The 24,174-nt window shown below is 36.7% G+C and overlaps 3 protein-coding genes across 5 annotated transcripts in view; 2 read left to right on the top strand and 1 right to left on the bottom strand.

The window, feature by feature from the left end:
• Positions 1–3,313: 3,313 nt before the first annotated feature.
• LOC105233751 (uncharacterized) lies at positions 3,314–6,119 on the top strand. Of its 2 annotated transcripts, XM_049455116.1 has the most exons (5): positions 3,320–3,485; positions 3,558–3,789; positions 3,973–4,507; positions 4,954–5,093; positions 5,142–6,119. In XM_049455116.1, the coding sequence occupies exons 1-5, from the start codon at positions 3,409–3,411 to the stop codon at positions 5,649–5,651; spliced, it is 1,494 nt and encodes a 497-aa protein (XP_049311073.1). In that variant the 5' UTR covers positions 3,320–3,408; the 3' UTR covers positions 5,652–6,119. The 2 variants fall into 2 exon arrangements, with proteins under 2 accessions (XP_049311030.1, XP_049311073.1); XM_049455073.1 differs by having other exon boundaries at positions 3,314–3,485; positions 4,954–6,119.
• LOC105233752 (dehydrodolichyl diphosphate synthase complex subunit NUS1) lies at positions 5,956–7,824 on the bottom strand. The gene is made up of 3 exons (XM_011215909.4): positions 7,639–7,824; positions 6,938–7,584; positions 5,956–6,669 (listed from the first exon to the last, which is right to left on the bottom strand). The coding sequence occupies exons 2-3, from the start codon at positions 7,478–7,480 to the stop codon at positions 6,328–6,330; spliced, it is 885 nt and encodes a 294-aa protein (XP_011214211.2). The 5' UTR covers positions 7,481–7,584; positions 7,639–7,824; the 3' UTR covers positions 5,956–6,327.
• A 322-nt stretch (positions 7,825–8,146) lies between these two features.
• The window catches only part of LOC105233750 (leucine-rich repeat and calponin homology domain-containing protein), a 61,650-nt gene continuing 45,622 nt past the window's right edge, over positions 8,147–24,174 (top strand). Inside the window, exons 1-2 of one of the 2 annotated variants that reach the window (XM_049454958.1) lie at positions 8,147–8,276; positions 8,477–8,703. In XM_049454958.1, coding sequence (XP_049310915.1) covers positions 8,478–8,703 — 226 coding nt within the window. In that variant the 5' untranslated portion in view covers positions 8,147–8,276; position 8,477. Of the gene's footprint in view, positions 8,704–24,174 lie in introns of both variants that reach the window. The other variant, XM_049455004.1, reaches the window with a different exon arrangement.

Raw genomic sequence — 24,174 nt, 5'->3', positions numbered from 1 at the left:
ACGTCTGTTTCGCATTCGCGACTTGGCTCACATATCAGTGTTGAAACTCATAACTTTGAACCCGTAGATAATTTCGTCTATCTTGGAATCAGCATTAATAACAACAACAATATCAGCCTAGAAATCCAACGCGAGACTTCTTGTTTGGACTGAGTAGGCAATTAAGAAGTAAAGTCCTCTCACGACGAACAAAGACCAAATTCGACAAGTCACACATTATTCCCCGTCTTGTTATATTATGCAGAGGCATGTACGATAACAACATCTGATGAGTCAGGGTTACGAGTTTTCGAGAGAAAAGTTTTGCGGAAGATTTGTGGTCCTTTGCGCGTTGGCCACGGCGAATACCGCATTCGATGGAACGATGAGCTGTACAACATATACGATGACATTGAAGAGACAACGGCTACGCTGACTATGTCATGTTGTCCGAATCCCAGCTGTAAAAGTATTCTACGCAGAGGAAGAGGAAGAACTCCACTCCGTTGGAAAGACCAGGTGGAGAAGGACCGGGCTACACTTAGAATCTCCTTTTAGCGCCAAACAGGGCAAAGGAAGAACGACTAGCGGTCTGTTGTAAACTCGGCTATACCTTCGTAAGCGAATAAAGAAGAGTAGAATGGTTGATCATAAATATAATTTGTGGATTTCTTCGCTCCAGAATTGACAGTTTTGTTTATAGATATAAATGAGCCTCATCGGAGTAGATGATTTTCTTAAAAAAATCATTATCGTTTTCAAGTTATTCCAAGACAAAATCAGCAAATATAATCCAAATGCTTTAGTTTTTGAGTGAAAACTATTTTATACGGATGCAAGCCCAAATCCTTTCTCGAATGCCGCCAAGTTGTGGTTTGAGACAGTCTCAATTCTTGTGAACGTTTTGGAATCGTGAAATTGTGGTCTTCGGCAACAATTGTTCTCTTCATTTCATTAGGATATCTTAGAAATGAGTTGATATTTGGGGTATCAAATTCGTCATGGACACTCTGCATCTCATTTTCGGTAACAGGAGACTGAAAGAGTTATATTTAGTCCGATTGCGACCTGCTACTGTTCTCTTGTTAGGTCGAAAGGCTGCTTGCGTTTCCAATGGATTTCTCACCCAGCAGCTTCGATAATTCTGGAAGCCTTCTCATTAACAGTCGACGTGAATTGATTTGGAGTCGTTTAATTCAATGCGCCGATAAGATACCCTCATAGTAATTGCATTGACTGCTGTCTGCACCCGTCAAGTAGACACTGAGGTTGACTCTCCAGCTGCTAACAATGCTGTGTCATCCGCAAAATGTCGGTTAGTTGGGATGTCAGTGGTAAAGAGCCAGTGAAACACCCGCTTCTAACGGTTTCTATGCGTATTTTAGTTGACAAAACAACGCGACTATTGTGAACGTGCCATATATCATTCTTTAAGGTTAATAAGTTGCAACTTTTGTGAAAATTCTTTATTGCAGTTTCGGGTAGTCGCTAAATGCCAAAAGTTAACCGTGTCGTTACAGTCGGTAAGGCAGTTCATTTTAATATTTTTGTTTTGTTTTTGTAGTACTTTGAATGCTGTCACAGTATTTTTTTTACAATGGGAAAAATTTAATATCGTGCAGTGATAAAATTCTTATTTTTGGAAGGAGTAGCACCAAAAGAATTTCACGTACGAATGTTAAAAGTGTATAATGATTGTTCACCCACAATTAGAACAGTAGAAAGATGGGTTGCTGAATTTAAACGTGGCAGTACAAGCTTTGAAGACGATATACGTGAAAGACGTCCAAAAAGCGCATCAACACCAGAAATCATAGCGAAAACACAGGTTTTGGAAGATTGTCGATTGACTGAGAGAGATTGACTAAAGGCTCTACACATCTCATTAGGCAGTGTAAACCATATTTTAAGTGAAATTTTGGGTTTTAGAAAGCTGTGTGCACAATGGGTGCCGCAATCGTAAACAATGGAATAAAAGCACATTCGAATGCGACTTTCTTAGCAACATTTCGAGCTTTTTAAGAAGAATTAAGTGGATTTTGTGCATCGATTCATCACTATGGATGAGACTTGGGTCTATCATCATGATCCTAAATCAAAACAAGAGGCTAAAGAGTGGTGTGAACCTGGTTGTTCGGCTTCGAAACGAGTTCGTGTCCGGAAATCGGCCAAGAAGGTTATGGCATCAGTTTTTTGGGATGCGAGAGGAATTTTGTTTGTGGATTACTTGCAAACTGGTAAAACAATTAATTCTGAATATTATTGCAACCTTTTGGACCAGTTGAAGGAAAAAATTCGTGAAAAAAGACCCGGTTTGCAGAAGAAAAAAATCCTTTTTCATCAGGACAATGCACCGTGTCACAAGAGCATTTTGACAATGGCTAAAATCCATGAATTAAAGTTCGAATTGTTGGAGCATCCACCGTATTCACCAGATTTGGCCCCCAGCGACTTCCATTTGTTTTCAGAACTCAAAAAATTTATGCGTGGCAAGCGTTTTTCATCAAATGAAGCGGTCATAACGCCAGTTGAAGCGTATTTTGTAGACCTTCGGGATACTCACTTCAAGGATGGTATCCACAGATTGGAGGATCGTTGGAGCAAATGCAATAATGTTCAGGGAGATTATACTGAATAAAAGGAATAAGAATAAAGTGTATTTTGAATCATAAAACTATGTTTTTCTTATCAAACGACAAAACTTGTTGAATAACCTGGTATTTATTAGCTTAAAAGGGTTTACAAATCTTCTTTTTGATATTGATTGGACAATTTTTACGCCAGCTATATGCTATATTGGTCCGATTGCAAATTGTCGCGTTGCCTTAGTTAAATAGTCCATGCAAAATTTCGAGAAGTTATCTCAACATATAAAAAATCTTTCCTTTAAAGGATTGGTAATGATCGATCAGCTTCTAAGGCCGTTGATGGTGCTATGAACGCCTTTGTGACAAAATTAATTATGAATATTTGTGCTTATTATTGTTACGCGCAGTATTTTTTCATACAACTATTTCAGCAGCTTGTTGACTGCCGTCTCAAAAATTATTCTCTGTTAAACTTAAAGGCCATTCGCATGTTGAAGCTTGTACTGGTAAGGCGGTTGAGCGAGCTTCATCCTACTCGGTAAATAGTGATAAGTAAATATGTTAATATACGTTAGTGATTTTTGCAATGAGATAAGCATTGAATTACTGCGAAATGTTTTGATTGCAAGTGCAACACGGAGATAAGTATACATATGTATACTTACAGAAGTTTTAGCGCATTTCAAGTAAGAGAAGTGATATATATGTATTTTGAAGGGCCGCCTAAATTCAATGTACCTTTAACTACTGCTGAATAAACAACCATTTAACACAATAGAGCAAAAAAGTTAGTGATTGGACTTCAGAAAACTTTTGTAAGGACATTCAAGTACCTACAACAATGTATCAACTGATCCGTTTTCTATTTTTCTGCTTGGTGGGCTTGGGATTTTTGAAACTGTCGCGGGCTCAAGTAACGTATGTATAACTCTGTTTATTTATATGGGATTTGTATATTATATGTATATATTTTATTTCCGTAAATTTCAGTCAGAAATATACAGGCGAAAGCGTACGTTCACTTTCTTCACTAAGTAATACCGTCAATGGATTAGACAATAAATTGGAGCGTCATGAACATCGCGAAAGAGCGCTTGGTGAAGTAATTAAGAAATCTCTAACGTCTCTACAAAGAGGACAACAACTGAACCTCGAACGTCTATATGGTACACAAACACATTTCGATCAGCGTTTTAGCGAAACTGACTTACAGCTAAAAGCGGTAAGAAAGCGTAAGCTCAATATTTATTTGATTTATAGACCAGGGTAGATATTTTTTCAAATCCAAATATGATTGATATATCTACATATGTATATGTGATTTTTTCTTATACCTTTTACTATTTTCTCCACTGGTCTATTAACCAAAATTTTACTTTCCTTTACACTACCATAATTAACATAGCAAGAAGAAAAATTAAGAAACCGCATTGAAACATTCTTTACGGAACAAGACAAAATAAATCAACGGCTACTCGAGCAATTGACGAAATTGTCTTTGAATGTAGAGAAATTGTTAGATAACTCCAATGACTTGAGAAAGCCAAGCAACAAAGAGTCTTACAGTATCGATTGGTATGAAAGGCAAAAATCACCGCCATATATTCTCTCAAATGATAAAAGGAAATCAAATGAAGAGCTTTTCAGCAGCATTAACTACAACCTGTCAAGGTCAATTTTCCGTAACATTAACTACAACCTGACGAGACCAACCGTGCAACGGCTGCTGGAGTACCCCGCGTTTGATAGCAACACGCCTGTGAAATCCGACGAGGCAGCGTCACAAATTCAACAGCCTTGTGCGCAAGCTACATCACCAAACGGTCTCACAGATGCACAGATGGTCTCACAGATCAAGACATTTTTACACGAGTTGACTAACGAAACACACAACCTTCTTCATGATGTCAACACCAATGTGCAAAATATGGTACAGAAATGTAAGTAAAACAAGAAAAAAACGTTAACTTCGGTAGCACCGAAGCTATAATACCCTTCACAGGTGCTAACCTTATAGCATAAAAATGTAAAGGAGATCTTTAACTTGATTTTGCTGGGTCTGTATAAAAAGAGACGTACGAGAAATTGCAGATCGATAACTGAGCAATTGATAGACTGTTTCAATAATATGCAGACAGAAGGACGGACATGTGAACAGACAGACGGACAGGTGGACATACAGACGGACAGGTTGGCAGACAGACGGACTTGACTAAATCGACTCTGCTAGTCATGCCGAACATTTATAATTTTATACATTGTACGGTGTCCGACGTTTCCTTCTGGGTGTTACAAACTTAGTTTTAGTAGAATGTACTCTGTGCCGTGCATAAATCATAAACTAAAATGTAATAAATTTAATTACTTATTTGTTTATTGTTCTTAGCACAAACTGAAGTCACGTCGCGTCTTCAAGAAGTCGAGCAGAGTCTACATTTCAATGCTGAGGAAATTACGAAAAAGCTCAACAACCACGAAATTTCAATGCAGAAATTCCATAGCGAAATGATTAGCACTTACAATAAGGTAAATGATAGTTTTGAAACTTTAAGCAGGTGCAATAGCGTCTCAAAGCCACGCAGACAAGTCATGGATACGGAGGCAAGCGCCAGCGATTTAGTAACTGATAAACAGCCAGAGCAAGCGCAGTTGTTTGATTTGCTGAAGACACATTTCGACACAATTCACCAAAACTTGGCAAGCAATCAACTTGAAATTGTGACAAATCTCAGCGCCACCATTAAAAATGAAATTAGTTTTTTGTGGCGTCAAATTTCCATTACGAATGGTGAGCTCAACGACAGCAGAGATTTTCTGCGGCTAATGCGCGATCGGAATGAAATCTTCGTCAACAGTATTTTACAAAGCATAGCTGCTATCAGCTTAAAGGTGGAAGATATCAAAGAACGTGTAATGGACATGAGTGACTATCAAAATTATTTGTCCAACAAATTACCATTATTGCCACAAGAATTTGCCGACATGCAACAAGCATTCATCGGTTGGCTAGAACAGCTTAGTGAGACCATCAAAATAATGCAGGCAACGAAGAACGGTTTGGCATCGAAAATTATTAGGAAATGAAATAATTTCGTATTCATTTCGAAGCAGCGCGAGTAGCTTAGTATAATCATAGAATTAAACGACTATAAGTGAAGTTAATTGGAGTGATGCACTTTAAAAGTATAAACATTTTGGGGCAAAGATGTACATTAGTTTTCAAACTGTTATAACCGCTACTTTGAATCGTTGCAGATATGTCGATGAAGCAGTTTCCAAGCAGATCTAAAATTGAATTTAAAAAATATACACAATTTTACTTAGTCTTTCTGCTGAATTAGCAAATTTGTCGTTAAGTTCCATTAATCCCTAACCAATCAAAGACATATTCTTATATATTACATACGCATGTATTTCACAAATACATATACGGCATGTAATCCATTTCTTTTCCATAAAAATACATAACTCTATTTCGAAGGAATTTTTTTGCACCTTGACAAAAATGTGATTCAATTTGTTTCTAGACATTTAACTTAGCTCATAAACAGAAGAATAAACTGTATGTATTAAAATGTAATTTACATAAATACTAAATATTCTTTGTATAATGTGAAAACGTGTGCACAATCAAGTCAAATTAGAAAAAGCATACCTACTGTTATTGAAATATTGCACACATATTTTCTATACGTTTTATAATTGATTTACCCCCATCCCAGTTAAATCCCTTGCACAGTTATTTCCCAATTTTAAATACCTATTTCCCCCAACGCTGTTCACATTTTGAATATTTATATAGCAATTTAACGAAACTTTCTGCGTTCACATAGCGACCAGTCTCAAAGGTGTGGAATTCGGTGAATCGTGTCTGCCAAGGAAGCATACCGAAAGTGCAGATGTCTCTGTTGAATATTATGCTCAATTCGGGATCTACACAACTCCATTGTATATGCTTAGCCAATTCATCACTAATGTGCTGTTCTAGTTGTTTGCGATCGGCTAATAAACTTTGCACCTTGGCGCTTTCACGTTGTTGGAATAGTTCACGACAGATCTTTGCTATCAGCGATCGGTTGTCTACGCCGCTGATGTTATAAATCTGCAATAAATCGCAAAAATATGGATTACGGATTAATGTATTGATAAAAAAAAATATTAGTAAAATTGGAATGTATGTGTCACAGCGATCCACGCGCAATATCAAATCAATTGTCTATACAATTTTCGTTTATAAAATAGCGATAAGCTGTGCCATTACAAATTCACAACATAGTGTTGGCCTTTTACTGATAAGACGCATATAACACTATGACTCGTTTGGAAACTTCTACTTTGCTTTTGCTTTTGCATACATAATATCAACTCACTTTTAAATATGCCGGCGCTTTCTTTTGATACACATCCCCATTGCAAGCGCTGCCATTTTCACTGTGTACACCATTCGCCATGCATCCATTTGTTTTCAGATCCTTTGTCTCTGGTGCATGAATATCCAATCCCCATTCGTAGTGGTTATGCTGCAATTCGTTCCAATACGATTTGCTTGACTTGCACAAGTTTTCTTTTAAAATCTGTCCATTTAATTCACTGCGGACATCATATAAACTGACACAGTCAATACCAATTATTTGTGCATATGATAAAATGCGTGCAACGACTGATTCATTAACTCTCGCAAGTGGATCAGTGCCAATGATTATGTTTAAATGTCGAGGCAATTTGGTTAGTTCAGTTTTGCAGCGTTGTAGAAATGCGCGGTCGCGGCGGGTTATCGTCGTACTATTGTACTGCTGGTCATATGACCAAAGTAATATGGCTTGAAATCGCAAAAACAGAAAATGTAATATTTCATATACGTTGACAAGTATACGCAATACAAGCCACATCAGCTGGTACAAATAGACAAACATGCCGGCACACTTTCTTTGATTATTTCTATCAACAGGCGGTAGTAGTTTGGAATGGATAATCTCTAATTTTTGTGTGAGAGTATTGGGAAGCACAAGAACATAACCTGCAATGATCAATGATAAATAAAGTAACTATTTAAGTATTCCTTAATACTCACTGGTTTGTCCTTGAATAGTCTGTAGGCTCCTTCTTTCTTTACCTACGAATCATTTGATTCATACAGTAAACCGAACATAGTTATACTATTTACAAAAGTGAATAATAGAACTTTATAAAAATCTTGAACAGCGTCCAATGTTTAATGAGAGATCAAAATACCATCTCCCATCAGTTGCTTTTGACAGCCGCAACACGTCAGTATAAATAAATGCTGCCACCGTGCAAAATAGCAGAAAGAATTTTTCTTAATTTAGTAGTAATGATTATAAAAAAAATTACAAAGTTTTTAGAGTTCAAAAACAATAGTTAATGTAATTTGAACTTTAATAAAATAGAAAAATTTGTTTAAAGTATATAAATAAAATTAAAATAAATATACGACAAGCATTTCACATATTGCCAACTGAAAAAATCATTCTCATTTATTCTACATTTCCATATTCGTAGATCCAATTGGCAACGCGTTGTAAACAAATGGTTGGCTTCGCTGGCTGTTTATTATTTACGTCGGTTTTTCGTCTGCTTCATTCGTTGCTAGAATTTCGATTCAAATTATTTGTGTTCGCGGAAAAATCGTCGGATTTTTCACAACAGGAAAATCTTGGGGAGTAGTGTGTGATTGTGTGAAAAAGAAAGGTGTGAGAAAATTCTAACATAATGCTTTGTATGCTTAGTTTAATATGCAATTTGTTAATGTGAAATATAGTGGAAAAAGAATGCCATAAGTGATCATAAAAAAATTGAATTGTGTTCTAAAATAAGAAGTATACATAAATAAGATAAAAGTGAAATAAAAAAGCATTAATACGTTTTTTTAACCACGCCTACTAAACCAGGATGGCTGCAACAGCGGCTGTCTATAATCGCCTTCACAGCACCAGCGGAAGCATTGGTGGACTAAGTGCCAGTATGGGCAGTATGGCACATTCGCAGCTTGCGCGTTCACTGGAACGCATCCTGGAGGAGGCACACCTAAGCGGCGAGCTAATACTAACGAATCGCAAGCTAAAAGACTTTCCGAAAACTGGCACCAAATACAATCTCACCGATACAGTGATGGCAGGTGAGTGCTTAATCTGTCTCAATACAAATACATAGACTGCAAAGGAGTAGACTTTAAAGGCGCGGTTAGGAATGTGCTGATTGGGAATGTATACGAAATTATTAAGATATATAAACATAAATAATGTGCTTGACGCTGGATGAACGACAGTCTCAAAGATTTGTGGTATATTCGCCATGCGACAAATGCCTGTAGCATGCAAAGTATACCTGGTAGCATGCAGCAGACAGTTTGGGTGCGGCTGAGCCAGTCAGGCGATGCATTTACAAATAAATGCTATTGTTAGGAAGCTTTTATGCTTATATATCTGATTACAGGCTTTATATAATATATATTAGTTTACAAAAAAATATGTGTTCACTATAATTTTGGGAGTTTGTATATTTCTTGAAGATGATTTTTGCTACCACATTGAAAAATCAATAAATTTCATACAGTATAATTGCATACATATAGTACGTAGCCACATATTTTCATGTCAGCTGGTTCGCCTTCCGTACTTGATTCGCGCACGATGCTTGCAATGCGTTCCACGTTCGTTGGCCACCAACCACCAGCTGTCCGTCGCGAACCATGTTCTTCTCCCTCAAGGACAATCGATTTTATTGCATTTTCTCTTTCTTGCTTGAAAATGAAATTAAAAACTATACATACACAAAGTAACTTATACGTCTACCCCTCTGCCTCTTCACTATACTCCGCACTATTGCGTGCAGGTCTGCAAGGAAGTTGAAAACATTGGACGTTGAACGTGGCCCTTTTTGTAGCTTACATACCATACACTATTCGTATTTGTTGTTATTGCCCATTGCACTTGATATTTTAAATGAGCCCGAAATGGTGCAGTGCATGTTTTGCTAACGGCACAGAGTGCTTTGTAGGATGGTGGTGTGGTTGGTACGTGCGCACTGCTGGGGTCACGCCATTCTTATTTGTTTGTTTGCCAACTTGCCGGCTATAAAGCAAATTGTAATGTAATTATTCCGTGCTTTGTGTATATATTTTTGCTTGTGGCCTTTAAGATGTTGCTGTGGGCGTTATTTTTTAGCTTTATTATTTTATTTGCAGTTTTGTGGTCATATATTCAATTGAAGAAAATTTCAATAAATTTAAATATATGTTATGTGTTCGAAAATATTGCAATATAAAGCTCTCATTATGAATGTAAATATAAACCCTGTGATTATGTACATACTATAAGTACATAATTTTTATCTCACAGTTTCCTTTTTTTCTTGTAAATATGTACACCCATACATTTGTATAAGTGTTGTACGCAATACCTCGTTCCAAATAATTTTTATATGTTGCTTGTGCTATAACGAAATCTGCCTCGCGTTAACACCGTTTTCGCCTGCCATAATTCTATGCTTATTTCGAAAAATGTGTCCGTTGCAGACATATTTGGCATGTCTATCAGCGCACGCTTGTTTAAGAATTCAAAAAGTATTTATTACAACAAATCATAAAATAATATTTTGGTGGCTTGGACGGCACAAGCTGGTGGTCATATAACTTTATTGTTTTTTCACATTTTGGAAAGGTATACACTTCCTTACATAGCTGCGAGGTACATGGTAGACATGTTTGTGTATGTGTTTGCACATTTATATAATTGTACAACACAACATATTTATACCTCGAAAATTTTTTGGTTTCCACCTTTATAAAGTGGTGGTTGGTTTTCAACGCAGACATTAGGATATTAAGTTTATGCCTTCGACTTTCATTGCTCTCCATTTTTCTTGGCTTTTCTTAACCCCTAAAGTGAATTTTTGTGAGTGATTTTGGGTACTTGCAAATTTTTTTCGTATTTGCTCCCCTTGGGTATAATTTCAACACTTTTTGGCAGTAAACTCGTGCAAGCATTCATATTTGCAAAGCTTTGCTTTTATTTATTTTTTTTTTAGTTCTCGTACTTTCTTGAAAAGTTCTTCCTTGGGTTGTGATATGCAGGTAATTGGAGGGTTGGCAACTTAAGCCATTGTTTTTAATAGAAGAAAGTTATATGCAATTTGTTTTTATGTTGTAGTAGCCTAATTAAATATTTCAGGTGAGCTGTGTAGGTTTCGTTCAGCCGAAGCGGTATGATGTTATAAAGATAGTTAGAAATTGAAAGTCTTTAATGATTCTACCGCATACGCGTTCTTATAGAGAATAAATTTTTAATTGACCTATAGAAATCAAGAAATATATCTGTTCTATCAGGGACCGTAACAGTTATGAGAACATTAGCAAAAATTAAAAGTTTAATAATTATATACATATAATTCAATTTGTATAAAAGTCTACTTCCGGAAAAGCCTTCAATGCGCTTATCGATTCACCTTTAATGTTTTCATTTGACTCAAAACGATTTTTCCGGGTCGGTCGTTAGAGTTTGCTGAATAGCCAGAAGTCACACGGAACTAAATCAGGCGAATACGATGGTTCCGGCACGCCATTGGTTGAAAGTTTCCCGAAAGTGCATTGTCGTACTGCAAAAACAAAGAGTTTTCGGCCCATAATTCCGGCATCCTTAAAAAAAAACGACGAATAACACTCAAATAGTATTCATTGTTGACAGTTTAGCCGGATGGAAGGAAAACTGTCAACATAACCTTGATTTTTGACCTGCCTTGATGTGTTTTCTTCGGCTTCGGCCCACCTTTGCCACGATTTGGCTGTTTAATCGTTAGTTGCCTCATCGCCAGAAATAATACGTTTCATGACATCCTGGTAGTCGGAAAATATTGTTTCACGGACGCTAACTCGTCGCTGTTTTTCCAAAAAAAATTAAGTGATATGGAAATCCATCGTGCTTTCATTTATCTTAAGACCAAATGATCTTTCAAAATGGTTTTCACTGATCCTTCCGCTAATCCAACGACGCCAGCAAGATCCCTGACTGTTAATCGTCGATTCTCAATCAGGAATTTCTTTATTTTATTGATGTGTTGATCATCAGTTGATGTTGATGGCCGTCCTGGACGGTTACCGCTTTCCCGACCATCTTTGAACGATTTGTACGAATCAAAAACACTTCCTCTTGATAAACAATTATTACCGAAGATCTTTTCCAACATTCGGCTTCATAAATATGATTCCACAAAAAAAATTTGATGGATAATAATCGCTGACAGTCATACCAACCTAGAAAAAAATGTCTCGACGAATAAGTTTTTGCGCGAAATTTAGATTAAAAAGTCTTACTATTTTTTGGCCACAGTTCTGTGTGTCCGGCCCATCCTTCATAATAATTTTTTTTGTCAAAAATTATGCCATAACTGTTATTTAAGGTCCCTGGTTTATACCCTTTAATGCTCTAAGAAATCCACCTGTGAAGGCTGTTGTTACTGCGGCGGCAGAAAGCACTCCTTAAGTAATTTCGAAGATTGGAGCCGTGCTGACAGTCCATGAGCGGAGTAGATAAAAGTTCGGGTCCGTTCCGGTTCTTTGATCCGACTGTCGTGGGAATGGAACCTGTGAAAATGTTGTTGTGGCGGCAGAATTCTGCCGAGTTGAAAGTGCCCGTGAAAATGTTGTAACGGCAGATTTCTGTTGATAGTGCTTGGCCGGATAAACATCTGGATCCGTTCCGGTTACTTAGGCCCGACTGTCGTGGGAACGGATCTGTGAAAGATATTATGGTTTCCTGCATCCTAACCTAACTTTTTTTCATGTTTCAGTCGCACTTAGTCTTCCTAAAAAATTAACGTCTCGTTGCTGCTCGCCTATATCCGCTTGCAATTATTTAAAAATAAATTATATACCTACTACCTCAAACACATTCATATACACATGTTCATAAATACATATTTATTATATATATTTATTTTCGCTCTACTCTTAAAAGCGCCCATAAAAAATGAAAATAAAATCGAGTAAATGTGATTACTTCACGCGATTTCCCCTTCGGATTCAACAAGTCAAATCTACGCTCGTCAGTTTGCCGGGAAAATGTTTGTGCTTTGCATGCAAATCAGTGGGATCGTCACAACACCATGTAGACACTGAAGCAAGCTAGCGCGTCAGCTAGCATATCAGTTTTTATAACTTCTTCCTCGCTACTTCTGTCACACCAACTGCGCTTTGCCCTACTCATATGGTATAGCAATGTATGTTGATTTCTACGACGACATAAAAGGTTCTTCCACAATAAACCAGACGCGCATGGCATAAATACTCAGCTCAGCTAGTGGCCATAAGCGTACCACACTTACAAACATCCTTAGCCCATCCAATGAAAAACTGTGTATTGTTCGCTCATAATATTATATGTAGTGTCCGTATGTTATGTGCTTTGTGGAGACATCAATAAATTCGTGCGTTGTCGCCTATTGTACGAAGTTTCCAAAGTCATTTATCGTCATATTTGCCGTCAACACACACCGATTTCCGAAGAATAAACCCACTTGCATATTATACTCGTACTCGCACTCGTTTGCTTATAAAAATAAATATTTATGTTTAGCGTATAATTCGTCATCACTTTGACGTGCACTTCCTGAGGCCGCTGGCACAATCGCATCGTTGCAACTATCACAGCGCCCAATCGCCAGCAGCGCCATTGTCAACAGCAACAACATTTCTATGTATGTATGTATGTCGGCATTATCATCAGTCTCATCATCGTCGTCTTTGTACTCTTTGCTTGGCCTTTGCCTCGTTGGCTTGCAATTGTTTGTCCACATTGTAGTACAACTGCTGTCTTTGTCTGCAGGGCGGCGCTCCCTGCGCGTCTGCGTCTTTAGTTTAGTTTGATAATACCTATAATATTTGTTGTTTTTATTTGCACTATTTTTCTGTTAGCTATCAGCTTATAAGTTGCCGAGCTGTCACATAAATACCTATGTACAGTTGAGAGGAAAAAATAGCATAGCAGAACGTTCAATAACAATCCCCAGACCGACCAGTCCACTCAAAGTCAAGTTCTTGTATAGAAAACTTTTTTATTTGACACTATCCAAGACCAACCTAAGGCCTTTAGCTGAAAAATTAACAACAACTACTACTGTCAATGCAGCCCCTCTTGAAAAAAACGGTTTCTGTAGATATCTTTTATACAATTTTCGAAAATATTGATAACCATTTGAGTGGGGGTCCGTATTTTTAGTTTCAATGTCATTCAAAAACTCGGTTATAAAGAAATTGTCTTTCAAAAGAGTTATTTCAATAAAGTGGCGCACTTGCGATTATTTTTCTCGAAACTGTATTTTCTGAGGAGGCGTTCCGTGTTTTTAGTTTCCATGTACTTCAAAAACTCTGCTATAAAGAAGTTTTCCTTCAAAAGAGTTATTTCAATAAAGTGGCGTACTTTGCAATTACTTTTCTCGCAACTGTATTTTCTAAAAGTACGAATGTTTTTGTATTTCAGTAGTGGTTCCATATTTTTATTATTCATTTCCTTTAACCAAAGTAACATACATATTTATGTATGTATGTATTATAGTTTGCTGTTATATTTCTCTCAACTGTATTTCCTTCAAATACAAATGCGTGTTATTGTATTTAGTACAAATTCAGCAGTATTTTCATATATTTTTGGTAATTTTACTTTTACTGATATGCTATTATTTTTCTCGTAACTGTGTTTTTTTTAGATGTTAATTATATTTCACAGGTAGTTCCATATTTTTGTTCAATAAAGTAACTTATGTACACACTTAAACATACATTTAGTGTTTTTCTATTCTTTTTCTCTCAACTGTATTTGCTCCATATACATATGTACATAATATGTATGTATGTATGTACATGATTAAATTTAGTACAATTTCAGTAGTATTTCCATATTTTTCGTATCTATAATTTTCAAGAAATATTAAATGAGTTTGCTATTATTTTTCTCTCAACTGTATTTCATCTTCATACATACATATGTAAATTTCAGCAGTGGCTGCACAGTTTTCCTATTCATAACATTATGTAAATTATAGCAACATTATGCTAAAATTTTTCTCCCTACTGTATTCCTCCTTATATGTAAATGTATTTAGTACACACATGCATATTTACATATGTACACATACATACATATGTGTATGTTTTCAGCTGAAAAATGAGGAGAAGTAGTGCCTTAGCTCCAACTCTATTTCTAGCCAACTACCTTCTATTGTTGGGACTTTTCAGCGCAGACACACGTTTCGTTTGTTTTTGGCCCTGCCACCGTCTTGTTGCCTATTTGGCCGGCCGCTTTGTTGCTCAATTGGCTGTGTTTACGCACGGCAGCACTCGCACACACACACACACCAACATAAACGCCAATGCACCATAAAATCGTAAAACATTTTTCATTTCTTCTATGGCTTTTTGGTGTTATTTGTTATTTATTTTCTATTTTTTCCCATTTTTTGTTTTTGTATTTAATGCCTGTTTTGGCCTTTCAACAACTCAAGTTTTTCGAATTTCCACACCGATTTCGTCGAACTTTCGTTGCGAGTTTTCTCAACCACATACAACACTGCATATTCCCAGCGCCCGCTTTGTTTTCTTTGTTTCTTTTACGATTTTTCACCTTTTTAATTGATTGCATTTCTTTTATTTGGCATTTCGTTCGAAGTCTTTAAACTGCTTTGATTTGCTATTACTCCAATTAAAGTGAGTATTTGCGTTTGTTATTTTATTATAACTTTTTTTTATATTTGTAATCTTGTTCATTCATGCTTACAACTGTTTCTGCGCCCATTCGACCATTTAATATTCATCTCGTGTTTGTTATATTTTATACTCGGCCGTTTGCCGTACGTGCCTCGCGAAGGCTTAGCGCGCTGCTTTACGATCTAATTACAATATTTTCATATAAAATTTGTTTTTTTTGTTTTTATTTAATTACACTGGAATTGGAAGTGCAGCGTAGTTCAATGTATTTTATGGCGAAAAATGGTTTTGCTTCAATGACTAAATTATGTGCCTATGAGCCTTAAATTTTTTGTTACTTTATTTTTTGTCTAATATAACACATTTTATAGCTTCATTTTATTTTGTTAACAGCGTCACTGAACATGCTCAGTATTCTTCAAATTACGGGGAAATTTAATCGCTGAACCATATCTCTCGCGTCAGGGTGCTTTAAGTGCATACATATGTATGTATGTACATATCTACATACATAATATGTGGGTGTGCGTTCCTTAGAATCATGAATATCATGAAAATATCTCTATTATTGTGAATAGCCATGCTTCTTCACCATACCTGAGCTTGATCAGAGCAATCAAATTCAGATCATTACCGTTATTTTTATTGTCCAATTCTTAGCTAAAATGGTTCGATCTTGCCTGGTGTCTTCTACATGGCGCGGTTTTTTAATTTTAACTCATTTGTAATTGTTTCAATATTATCTGTATATTGACTGATTTATTCGTAGATATTTTCTTCAATGTACATACATACATATTTGTTCTATTGAGTCAATATTGATTCAAATTTCAAGAAAACTCCTTTCATGTGCATTTTTTAATACTTATTATGTTGACAATCTTTTTTTAAGAATCAGCAATAATCTGCCATAATGGAACAATACAGTCATCTTAATATCTTTTTTCCATCACATCTTAGTGGAACCGGCCATTCTGCTCCTTACTCTAATTTCCAAAACTTGCCCAAAAATGTATCCAGATGATTTCGAATATAATCTAACTTGAAACTCATAATTCCTCCTAGAGTCTGAAATTTCCAAAAATTTCCGGAAATCTGTCCAGACGATTGCACAGCCTTACTTGATATTTGCTACCAGAGTTTGGGAAATTTTAGGATATTTTGCACAATTTGTAATTTGGTACTTAATAGTTACCTAGCAAATTTTCAACTATCAATACAAAACTTTTCCAAGATTCACTTTCCAGAACAGTCATAACTTTGATAAAATCTGTATATTTTATTAATTGAAGACTATTCCATATTTCATATCCACCTTTCAACCTTTCCATACTAAGCTTCGTAAATTTTCTTCTTTTTCTTTACTGGCGTAGATATTTCTGGCGTGATTATGGGCGACTGCCAATGCGCAGCCTTCCGCAAAGCCATCTCTCGAACACTCCTAAGGCCGACTCATCAGATGATGTTATTGTCCATGCTTCCGAGCTTGGTTTTTGTTAATCGTGGGAGGAATTTTCTTTTCAATTGCCTACTAAATGTCATCTTGTTCTCGTTCATTACCAGACTCATTTGCTTCGCTTCCTTATCCAGTCTGGAGAAAGCAGAACTAACGTCGCGGTTGTTGAAGCCAATGATGTCAATATAATCGGTGTACGCCAGCAGCTGTACATTATCTATTTAGCTGTGCAGCTCGTATTATTTTCTCCAGCAATATATTCACACGATAAGTGAAAGTTCCTTGTCTGAAATTTCGCTTGGTATCGAACGGCTCGGAGAGGACCTTCCCTGTTGATCAACGTCAGCTCACACATCCGTATTAGCTTTGCGAGGATACCAAGTACAGACGTAGCGGCATAGAGTTCCAATCATCGGGCATGTTTTCATCCAGCCGGCAAAGGAGCTAATGCATGCAGCTTCTTAGTTCTTCACCGAAGTATTTGACAAGCTTTGTTGTTATTCAGACCAGTAATTGATATTCGAACTTCTTCATGGTCGGGCAGCCGAACGTCTGCTCCATCGTCATCGATTAGGGAATCGTGCTCGCCTTTTCCTGGCGTTAAACTTTCACTGCCATTCATCAGGCTGGAGAAGTGTTGCCTCCATAATTTCAGCAAACTCTCGGTATCAGTCACTAGATCACTTCTGGGTATTTTATAAGAGTATGCTCCGATCTTGAAATCTTCTGTCAAGTGCCGGATCTTTTCGTAGAATTTTCGAGCATCATCCTTGTCGACCAGCTTCTTAAGCTCTTCGTACTCACGCATTTCGGCATTTCTCTATTTCTGTATGCAAATGCGTTTCGCTTGCCATCTCGCACGTGTTGTGGCCGATTGTAACGTTGCGAAGTAGGTAGTCTGTTTCTCTCGGCTGCGAGACGGCACTCCTCATCGTACCAACTGTTCTCTTTTTTGTTATTTCTGAAAACCAATTTCAATTTTCCAATGGTTTCATCTGCTGCTGCACGTAAGGAACTTGAAATGCCGAGTAGAAAATCGTTCGGCTGTCTGTTGTGATTGCAGCTTCTCGACGTCGAACCTTCCTTGTGTTTATTGACGTGCGTTTTGTGCTGTACAGAGGCGGATGCGAACCTTCGCTGCAACAAGATATTGAACCGAGTCGATGTTAGGACCTCGGAACGTACGCACGTCTAAAATACTAGATACGTGTCTTCTGTCTATCACAAAACATTAAGAACATCGATTAAAGCGAAACATGCTTTAAAACTTCAACAGTTCAAGAAGTTTTGGATTTTCAAATACCATCCAGACAAATTTTCACTATAAATTAGACAACAATCTTCGTATCATGGCCGGAACCGTCAATTAGTGCGGAATTGATTGTAGTTTTTTGGACAGAATTGAATTACAATTATTTTAAAAACTTTTCCAACTTCTAAGTAATGTTGTATCTCATTTTTAAGACCCTTCTTAGCTTCTTATCAAGAACATACGATTTTTGAAAATTCTACAGTGGTTTAACGCCTTGAACCTAAATAATTTTTATAATTTATTTGTATATGCTCATTTCATATGTGTACATATTTACAGTTTCAAACATAAGGGTATCAAAAGACGGAATGCGGTTTACGGCGATAAGTACCGCTTATCGCATTTATGTGGTAAAAAATATTAAAGAATTTTAAACTAGTAAAAACAAACACACACATACATATTTGTGCTACGATATGACCACACAATTTTTCATATATTACTTGAAACTTTGATTACTCACATGAAAGATTTTTTTATACACCAGTCCACCATTAAATATGTACAGCTGTGTTCAAAATAATAGGAGTGCCCCTGAGAAAAATATTTAACCCAAAAAAATTATCATGTTAAAACATGAACGTCAAGCACTTTTCAAGAAATATTTCTAACGGTATTCCGCGAGTAAAACACAAATCTTAAACTTCAGATGTTTACATTATTTCCAATGTTATGAGTTCAAATCTGTGTCGGTCACTGAATTGCGCTGTTCACAAAAATAGGAGTGTGAGCTACCAAGTGGTATAAAACATTTTTATTTAAATAAAATCTGTAAAAAACTAAAAAGTAAGTACAAAAAAATAAAAACGAAGCGATTTTTAAAGGATAAGTCATTTATTTTAATTAATGGGTAGAGGAAAACATCCTAGGGACAAAAAGCGTGAAATCATTAAAAATTTTAGCAAAAAACGGGAAAACTTATAAAGAAATTAAAGAAATACTCGGGTACTCTGATCAAATGATATCAAATTCCCTGTCCTACAAAAATAAAGCCGAAACACGTGGACAAAAACGCAAAACTACTAAAGAAATCGATCGACGCATACTCCAGTCGTCTAAAAAAGATCCCAAAGCGTCGCCTAGAAAAATAAAAAAGCGTCTAGATCTTGATGTTAGTGACGTAACAGTTCGTAGACGTTTATTGGAATATAATTTAGTTGCGGGGATGCCGCGAAAAGTTCCATAGTTGACAAAGCAACATAATTAGAGCACGGCACCAATTCTCCAAGGAACATGGCAACTGGCAACCGGAGAAATGGAGAAATATTTTGTGGACAGAGGGATGTAAGGTAGTTTTATTTGGTGGCACAGGGTCTAGGCAGTATATCCGTTGTCCACCAAATACGGAATTTAAACCGCAATACACTCTTAAGACCGTCAAACATGGTGGTGCATAGTGGGAAAGTTTCTCGTACAACGACGTGGCACTAATCCGTCTGATAAAAGAAACCATGGAGCAGTACGTGTATGTGGATATATTGAAAAAAGTTATGCTGCCATAGGCGGAATGGAATATACCATTAAAGTGGTTGTTTCAGCAAGATAACGACCCGAAACATACAAGTAAATCTGCAAAGGAATGGTTTCGGGTCAATAAAGTTGAGGTTATGTCGTGGCCTGATCAGTCGCCTGACCTTAATTCCAAAAAAAAACTTATTGGCAGATATTAAAAAAGTTGTTGCTGACCGTAGACCAAGAGATGCAAGGGAATTATGGAGCACAGTCCACCAGGCATGGCAGCAAATCCCGATGAAAAGGGGTCGTGATCTGATCGATCCCATGTTCCGCGGATCTGCTGCAGTAATAAAAAAATCGCGGTTACTCTACTAAATATTAACTAAACTAACTTATATATAAGTCATAATTTCCATTTTTTTAATTTTTTTTTAGTTTTATTGCATTTTGTGATGCACTCCTATTATTTTGAACACCGAATTTTCGAGGTTTTTATTTAAATAATTTATTTTTTTTCATTTACTGTGTATTACTAAAGATTTTAAAGTGCATAATAAGACTGCATAAAATGAACAATTCGTGGATAAAAGATAAATTAATAAAATTCTTGTTTTTGTTGAAAAACATAACTTTGTATTCTGTATTGTGATGCACTCCTATTATTTTGAACACAACTGTATGTGTGCACTTATCACATACTATGTGAATGCCGCCGCCACGGCTGGACTTAAACTTGACCATAGAAAATCTGGTTCGTGTCATGGGATTAGTGGAGCAACTTTTACACACGTTCCACTAACACAAATCACAAAAACAATAAGCATATACAGACATACAGACATATTAACATAAAAATGGAAAATTAAATTCATACAAACAATAATAAAAGCAGCAACATACATACGTGTGTGTTGCATATCTATAAAAGCGATCAGCAGTGGCATTGCTTATTATAAATGTCCGTTGGAAAATAAATTAATTAAAGAAGAAATTCGAAGCACAATCGACGTGCGAAAGCAACATGTGCAAACTGTTCACGCATATACATACATGTAAATATGTATAAACATATTTATATGCGTGGCAACTGGTAATTGGAGTACTTGTGCACTTGTTTATGGCACACACTTGTATACATACATACATACATATTCATAACGTTAGATATCTGTATATCTCGTGTTAATGAATTGCTCTTACAATTGCCAGCCGACAGCTGAGCGCTGAGTCTAAACAAAAGCATGCTAGCAAGCCAAGTCTCCAATCGGATAACGAATCCGCCTGGCGTATAATGTTTGACAGTAATGAGTTGGAAGCGTGTGTCAGCAGCGTGTCCACTCGTCCGCCCCAAGCAACTGGTATCATTTTACAAAATAAATTAATTTCTTATTGTGCTCGTAAGCACTGTGCAAGCAAAATGACAAACAAATATTTGTGTTTGTCAGTATGTGTGTTTGATATTTACTTTTGAGTAGATCAAATGATTTCGTTTGATAAATTAAAATTCTTGAATTGCTGAAAAGTCGTTGACGTTGTATGGTATATGTAGGTATTTGTAAGCCATTACATTACTTATTTTTGGGTTTCTTGAAATAATATGAACCGTAGAGAAGTTTATTCTTCTTCTTTATTGGCGTAAACGCCGCTTATACGCTTATAACCGAGTTTACAACAGCGCACCAATTATTTTTCCTTTCTCTTTTTGGCGCTAATTGGAGATTCCAAGTGTAGCCAGGTCCTTCTCCACCTGATTTCTCCAACGGAGTGGATTTCTTCCTTTTCCTTTGCTTCCCCCGGCGGTTGCTGCGTCGAATACTCTCAGAGCTGGAGCGTTTTCCTACATTCGGATGACTTGATGCCGGTATTCGCCTACTAAGTCCATTGTCGTCTAGGTTCACGTTGTTAATGGTGTTAATGCTGGTTCCAAGATAGTTGAAATTAACTACGACTTCGAAGTTATGACTGTCAACGGTGACGTAGGCGCTAGGTCGCGAGTGCGACGACTGTTTGTTTCATGATAGGAGATATTTCGTCTTGCCTTTGTTCACTACCAGACCCATTTGCTTCGCTTTCTTATCCAGTTGAAGACATGCCGTGTTCTGGACGGCCTTCAAACTCTTCAACGGAGGAAAATATTAAAAAAGTGAGCGATATGGTGCTTAAAAATCCTCAGGCTAGTGAGCTCGACATCTTTCGTGAGCCCGTCCGAATGAGTCAGGTGGATATTTTGGGTATGAAACGCGTTCTTGCTCGACTCGTCCCGATACATCCGAATTTTTCAAAAACTAAGACTAAGTTGAGTCGAGAGAACTTGGTGATATAACCTTTTGAGAATCGACGACTCTCGTAGAATAAGTGTTACCCTCATTCGGAAACTCGATTCTTGCTCTCGGTTGGGAAATAGCGCAATGAAATCAAATGTTACTTTCTGTATACGATGACTCTTATTTTCCAATGGTGGTCGTCAAAAATTAGAATAATGAGCTCCAAAAAATTGCACCTCGGTTTTTGAAGTGTACTTTCATTGCCGTCCTCGAAATATGGATCTCGTACACACCAGAGACATGTTTCTGGGGTTTTTAAGTTGTGATCTATACCGGCTCCATGGGTTACATTCGTCGTATTCTCTAGATTTGCCCCGTGTGACTTTTTTTCTTCAAAACTATAATCATTGAAGGGTTGAAAGGAAAGATTTCTGTCGCCAACGAAGGTTAACAGAAAAACCTTCAGATCTATAGAAAACTTCTTCAGACGGGCTAAATAAATTTTGGCATCGCGAGGTAGAGTGTTTGGATCTAAAGACAGACTATGTTGAGAAATAATTCGTTAAATTTTTTACTTTTTTTTTCGCATCTTAAGCGGAGAAATAAAAATGTAAATTCCGTGCTTTGAAATATATCTTAAAGAAAATACACCATATATATCGAATGGCTCTCGTCCGTGTGTCTGCTCTGGTTTTCGAGTCAAAAAAGCATCGCTGATATTACCCAAGCGCACTTTTACCAAAAATTGTTTCCATATGCTGCTGCAATGATTATTTTGCTTTCCGTACATTTATGTGCACAGATTTGTAACATGTGCTATATCCCTATATTCCTATACATATACTATGTATGTATGTGCAGATCTGAAGCTGAAGCAAGACAGACCAAATTGCGCCATCCACTGAAGAAGCCAAACAGTAGAAATAATAATGATCACACGCCATGAAAAAATCATTAAAATCAATTGATTCAAATTACTTAAATTCCACAAAATTACGCACCAAAAGAAAACACAAGCGATAAACATACGAAATTCAAAGATAAGATGCCTGTCTCAAGGCATTAAAGTACTTACATACAAATTTTGTTGTATTTGTTGAGTGTTTATTCAATTTTTTTTTGTGTATTGATTCAAGTATTGAGTACTAATTTCTTTGTTCTTAAGTGTAAAAAGCTGTGTGGCAAGGAGAGTAACTTAATTTTCGAAATCTTATGAAATAGTTTTTTGGTAGGGAAACTTTCGCCGAGATATCTTTTTCCATCAACAAGTAAAGAAATCCAATAAAAAGTTAAAAATTAAATTTTTTTAAGTTTTCGGGTCACTTAACTTCAGCTTGTATAAGGTTTGTTTCGAAATTGTTCTTTTTGTTTTTTTAAAACACGTCTCAGATGGTCCATTCGTTGAGTCCAATTTTCGATAAATAGTTCGAGTATTTTAACTTTTCGTGAAGACGTGAGTGGAAAAAACGCATTTAAGACGGCGCACTTAGCCTAGATACCTCGTTAGCACAAGTCCTCAAGGCTCTATATCCGAAACTATTACTCTGTTCCCAACATTTTTTTTATAAAAAAACAAAAACTTCAAGTTTAATGGGGAAATTTTCATTCGAAAGAGTCTTCTTTGGCATTTATTTGTTGAAAATTGTTTCTTTTAAATGTTGGCAACGGATACGTCTCAGATGGTCCATCCATCTCAGCATTTCGACTGATAACTGGCTGGTTTTGGTCCAAAGCCGAAATCGAAGCGGGATTGTCCACATAGACTTTAGAATTTACATACACCTCACCGGAAAAAGTTTAAAGGTGATATATCAGATGATCTTGGTGGCCAATCGACCGGACCAAAATTACCTGCTCACCGAAGTGTTCTCTCAATAAATCCATTTGTTGATGCGTTGTGTTTGAAGTGGCGACATCTAGTTGGAACCAATTGTCACCGAGATCACATGTTTCAATTTCAGCGTCAAATAGTCGTTATTATGGCGCGATAATGGTCCTTTGACGTCTCAGCGAAGAAAAATATGGACCACCGGCCCACAAACCACACTAAACCGTTGTTTCAGGATGAAATGCAGATTCTGAATCTCTTAAGGTTGCTCTTCATCCCAAATGAGGAAATTTTGCTTGTTTACAAATCTTGAGCCAGAAATGGGTTTCATGCTGAACAAAATTTGGCTCCAAACGTGAATTTCCGTAATAAAGTTGAACGATTTGTAGACGTTGTTCAGGCGTAAGTCTCTGCATGATGAAATGCCAAACAATGCCGAACAAAAATAACATGACCGCTTGACACGACTCATGCCTGATCTGTCAACGAAAGGCTATTGAAAAAAGTACCTCTACTTAGGTCACCCGTTCGTTATCTATCTTACTAGTATATTGTCTTCGCTTGTTGATAGCCCACT

This window comes from Bactrocera dorsalis, chromosome 1 (assembly GCF_023373825.1).
Source record: "Bactrocera dorsalis isolate Fly_Bdor chromosome 1, ASM2337382v1, whole genome shotgun sequence".
NCBI classification, from domain to species: Eukaryota; Metazoa; Arthropoda; class Insecta; order Diptera; family Tephritidae; genus Bactrocera; species Bactrocera dorsalis.
The sequence above is the reverse complement of the archived record's forward strand: the minus strand, read 5'-3'. Positions and strand labels throughout refer to the sequence as shown.

Coding starts and splice junctions, on each gene's coding strand:
- LOC105233751 (XM_049455073.1), top strand. CDS start 3,409: ATGTATCAACTGATCCGTTTTCTATTTTTCTGCTTGGTGGGCTTGGGA. Junction 3,486..3,557: donor CTGTCGCGGGCTCAAGTAAC/GTATGTATAACT, acceptor CGTAAATTTCAG/TCAGAAATATACAGGCGAAA. Junction 3,790..3,972: donor CTGACTTACAGCTAAAAGCG/GTAAGAAAGCGT, acceptor TAATTAACATAG/CAAGAAGAAAAATTAAGAAA.
- LOC105233752 (XM_011215909.4), bottom strand. CDS start 7,480: ATGTTTGTCTATTTGTACCAGCTGATGTGGCTTGTATTGCGTATACTT. Junction 6,670..6,937: donor AAGCGCCGGCATATTTAAAA/GTGAGTTGATAT, acceptor GATTTATTGCAG/ATTTATAACATCAGCGGCGT.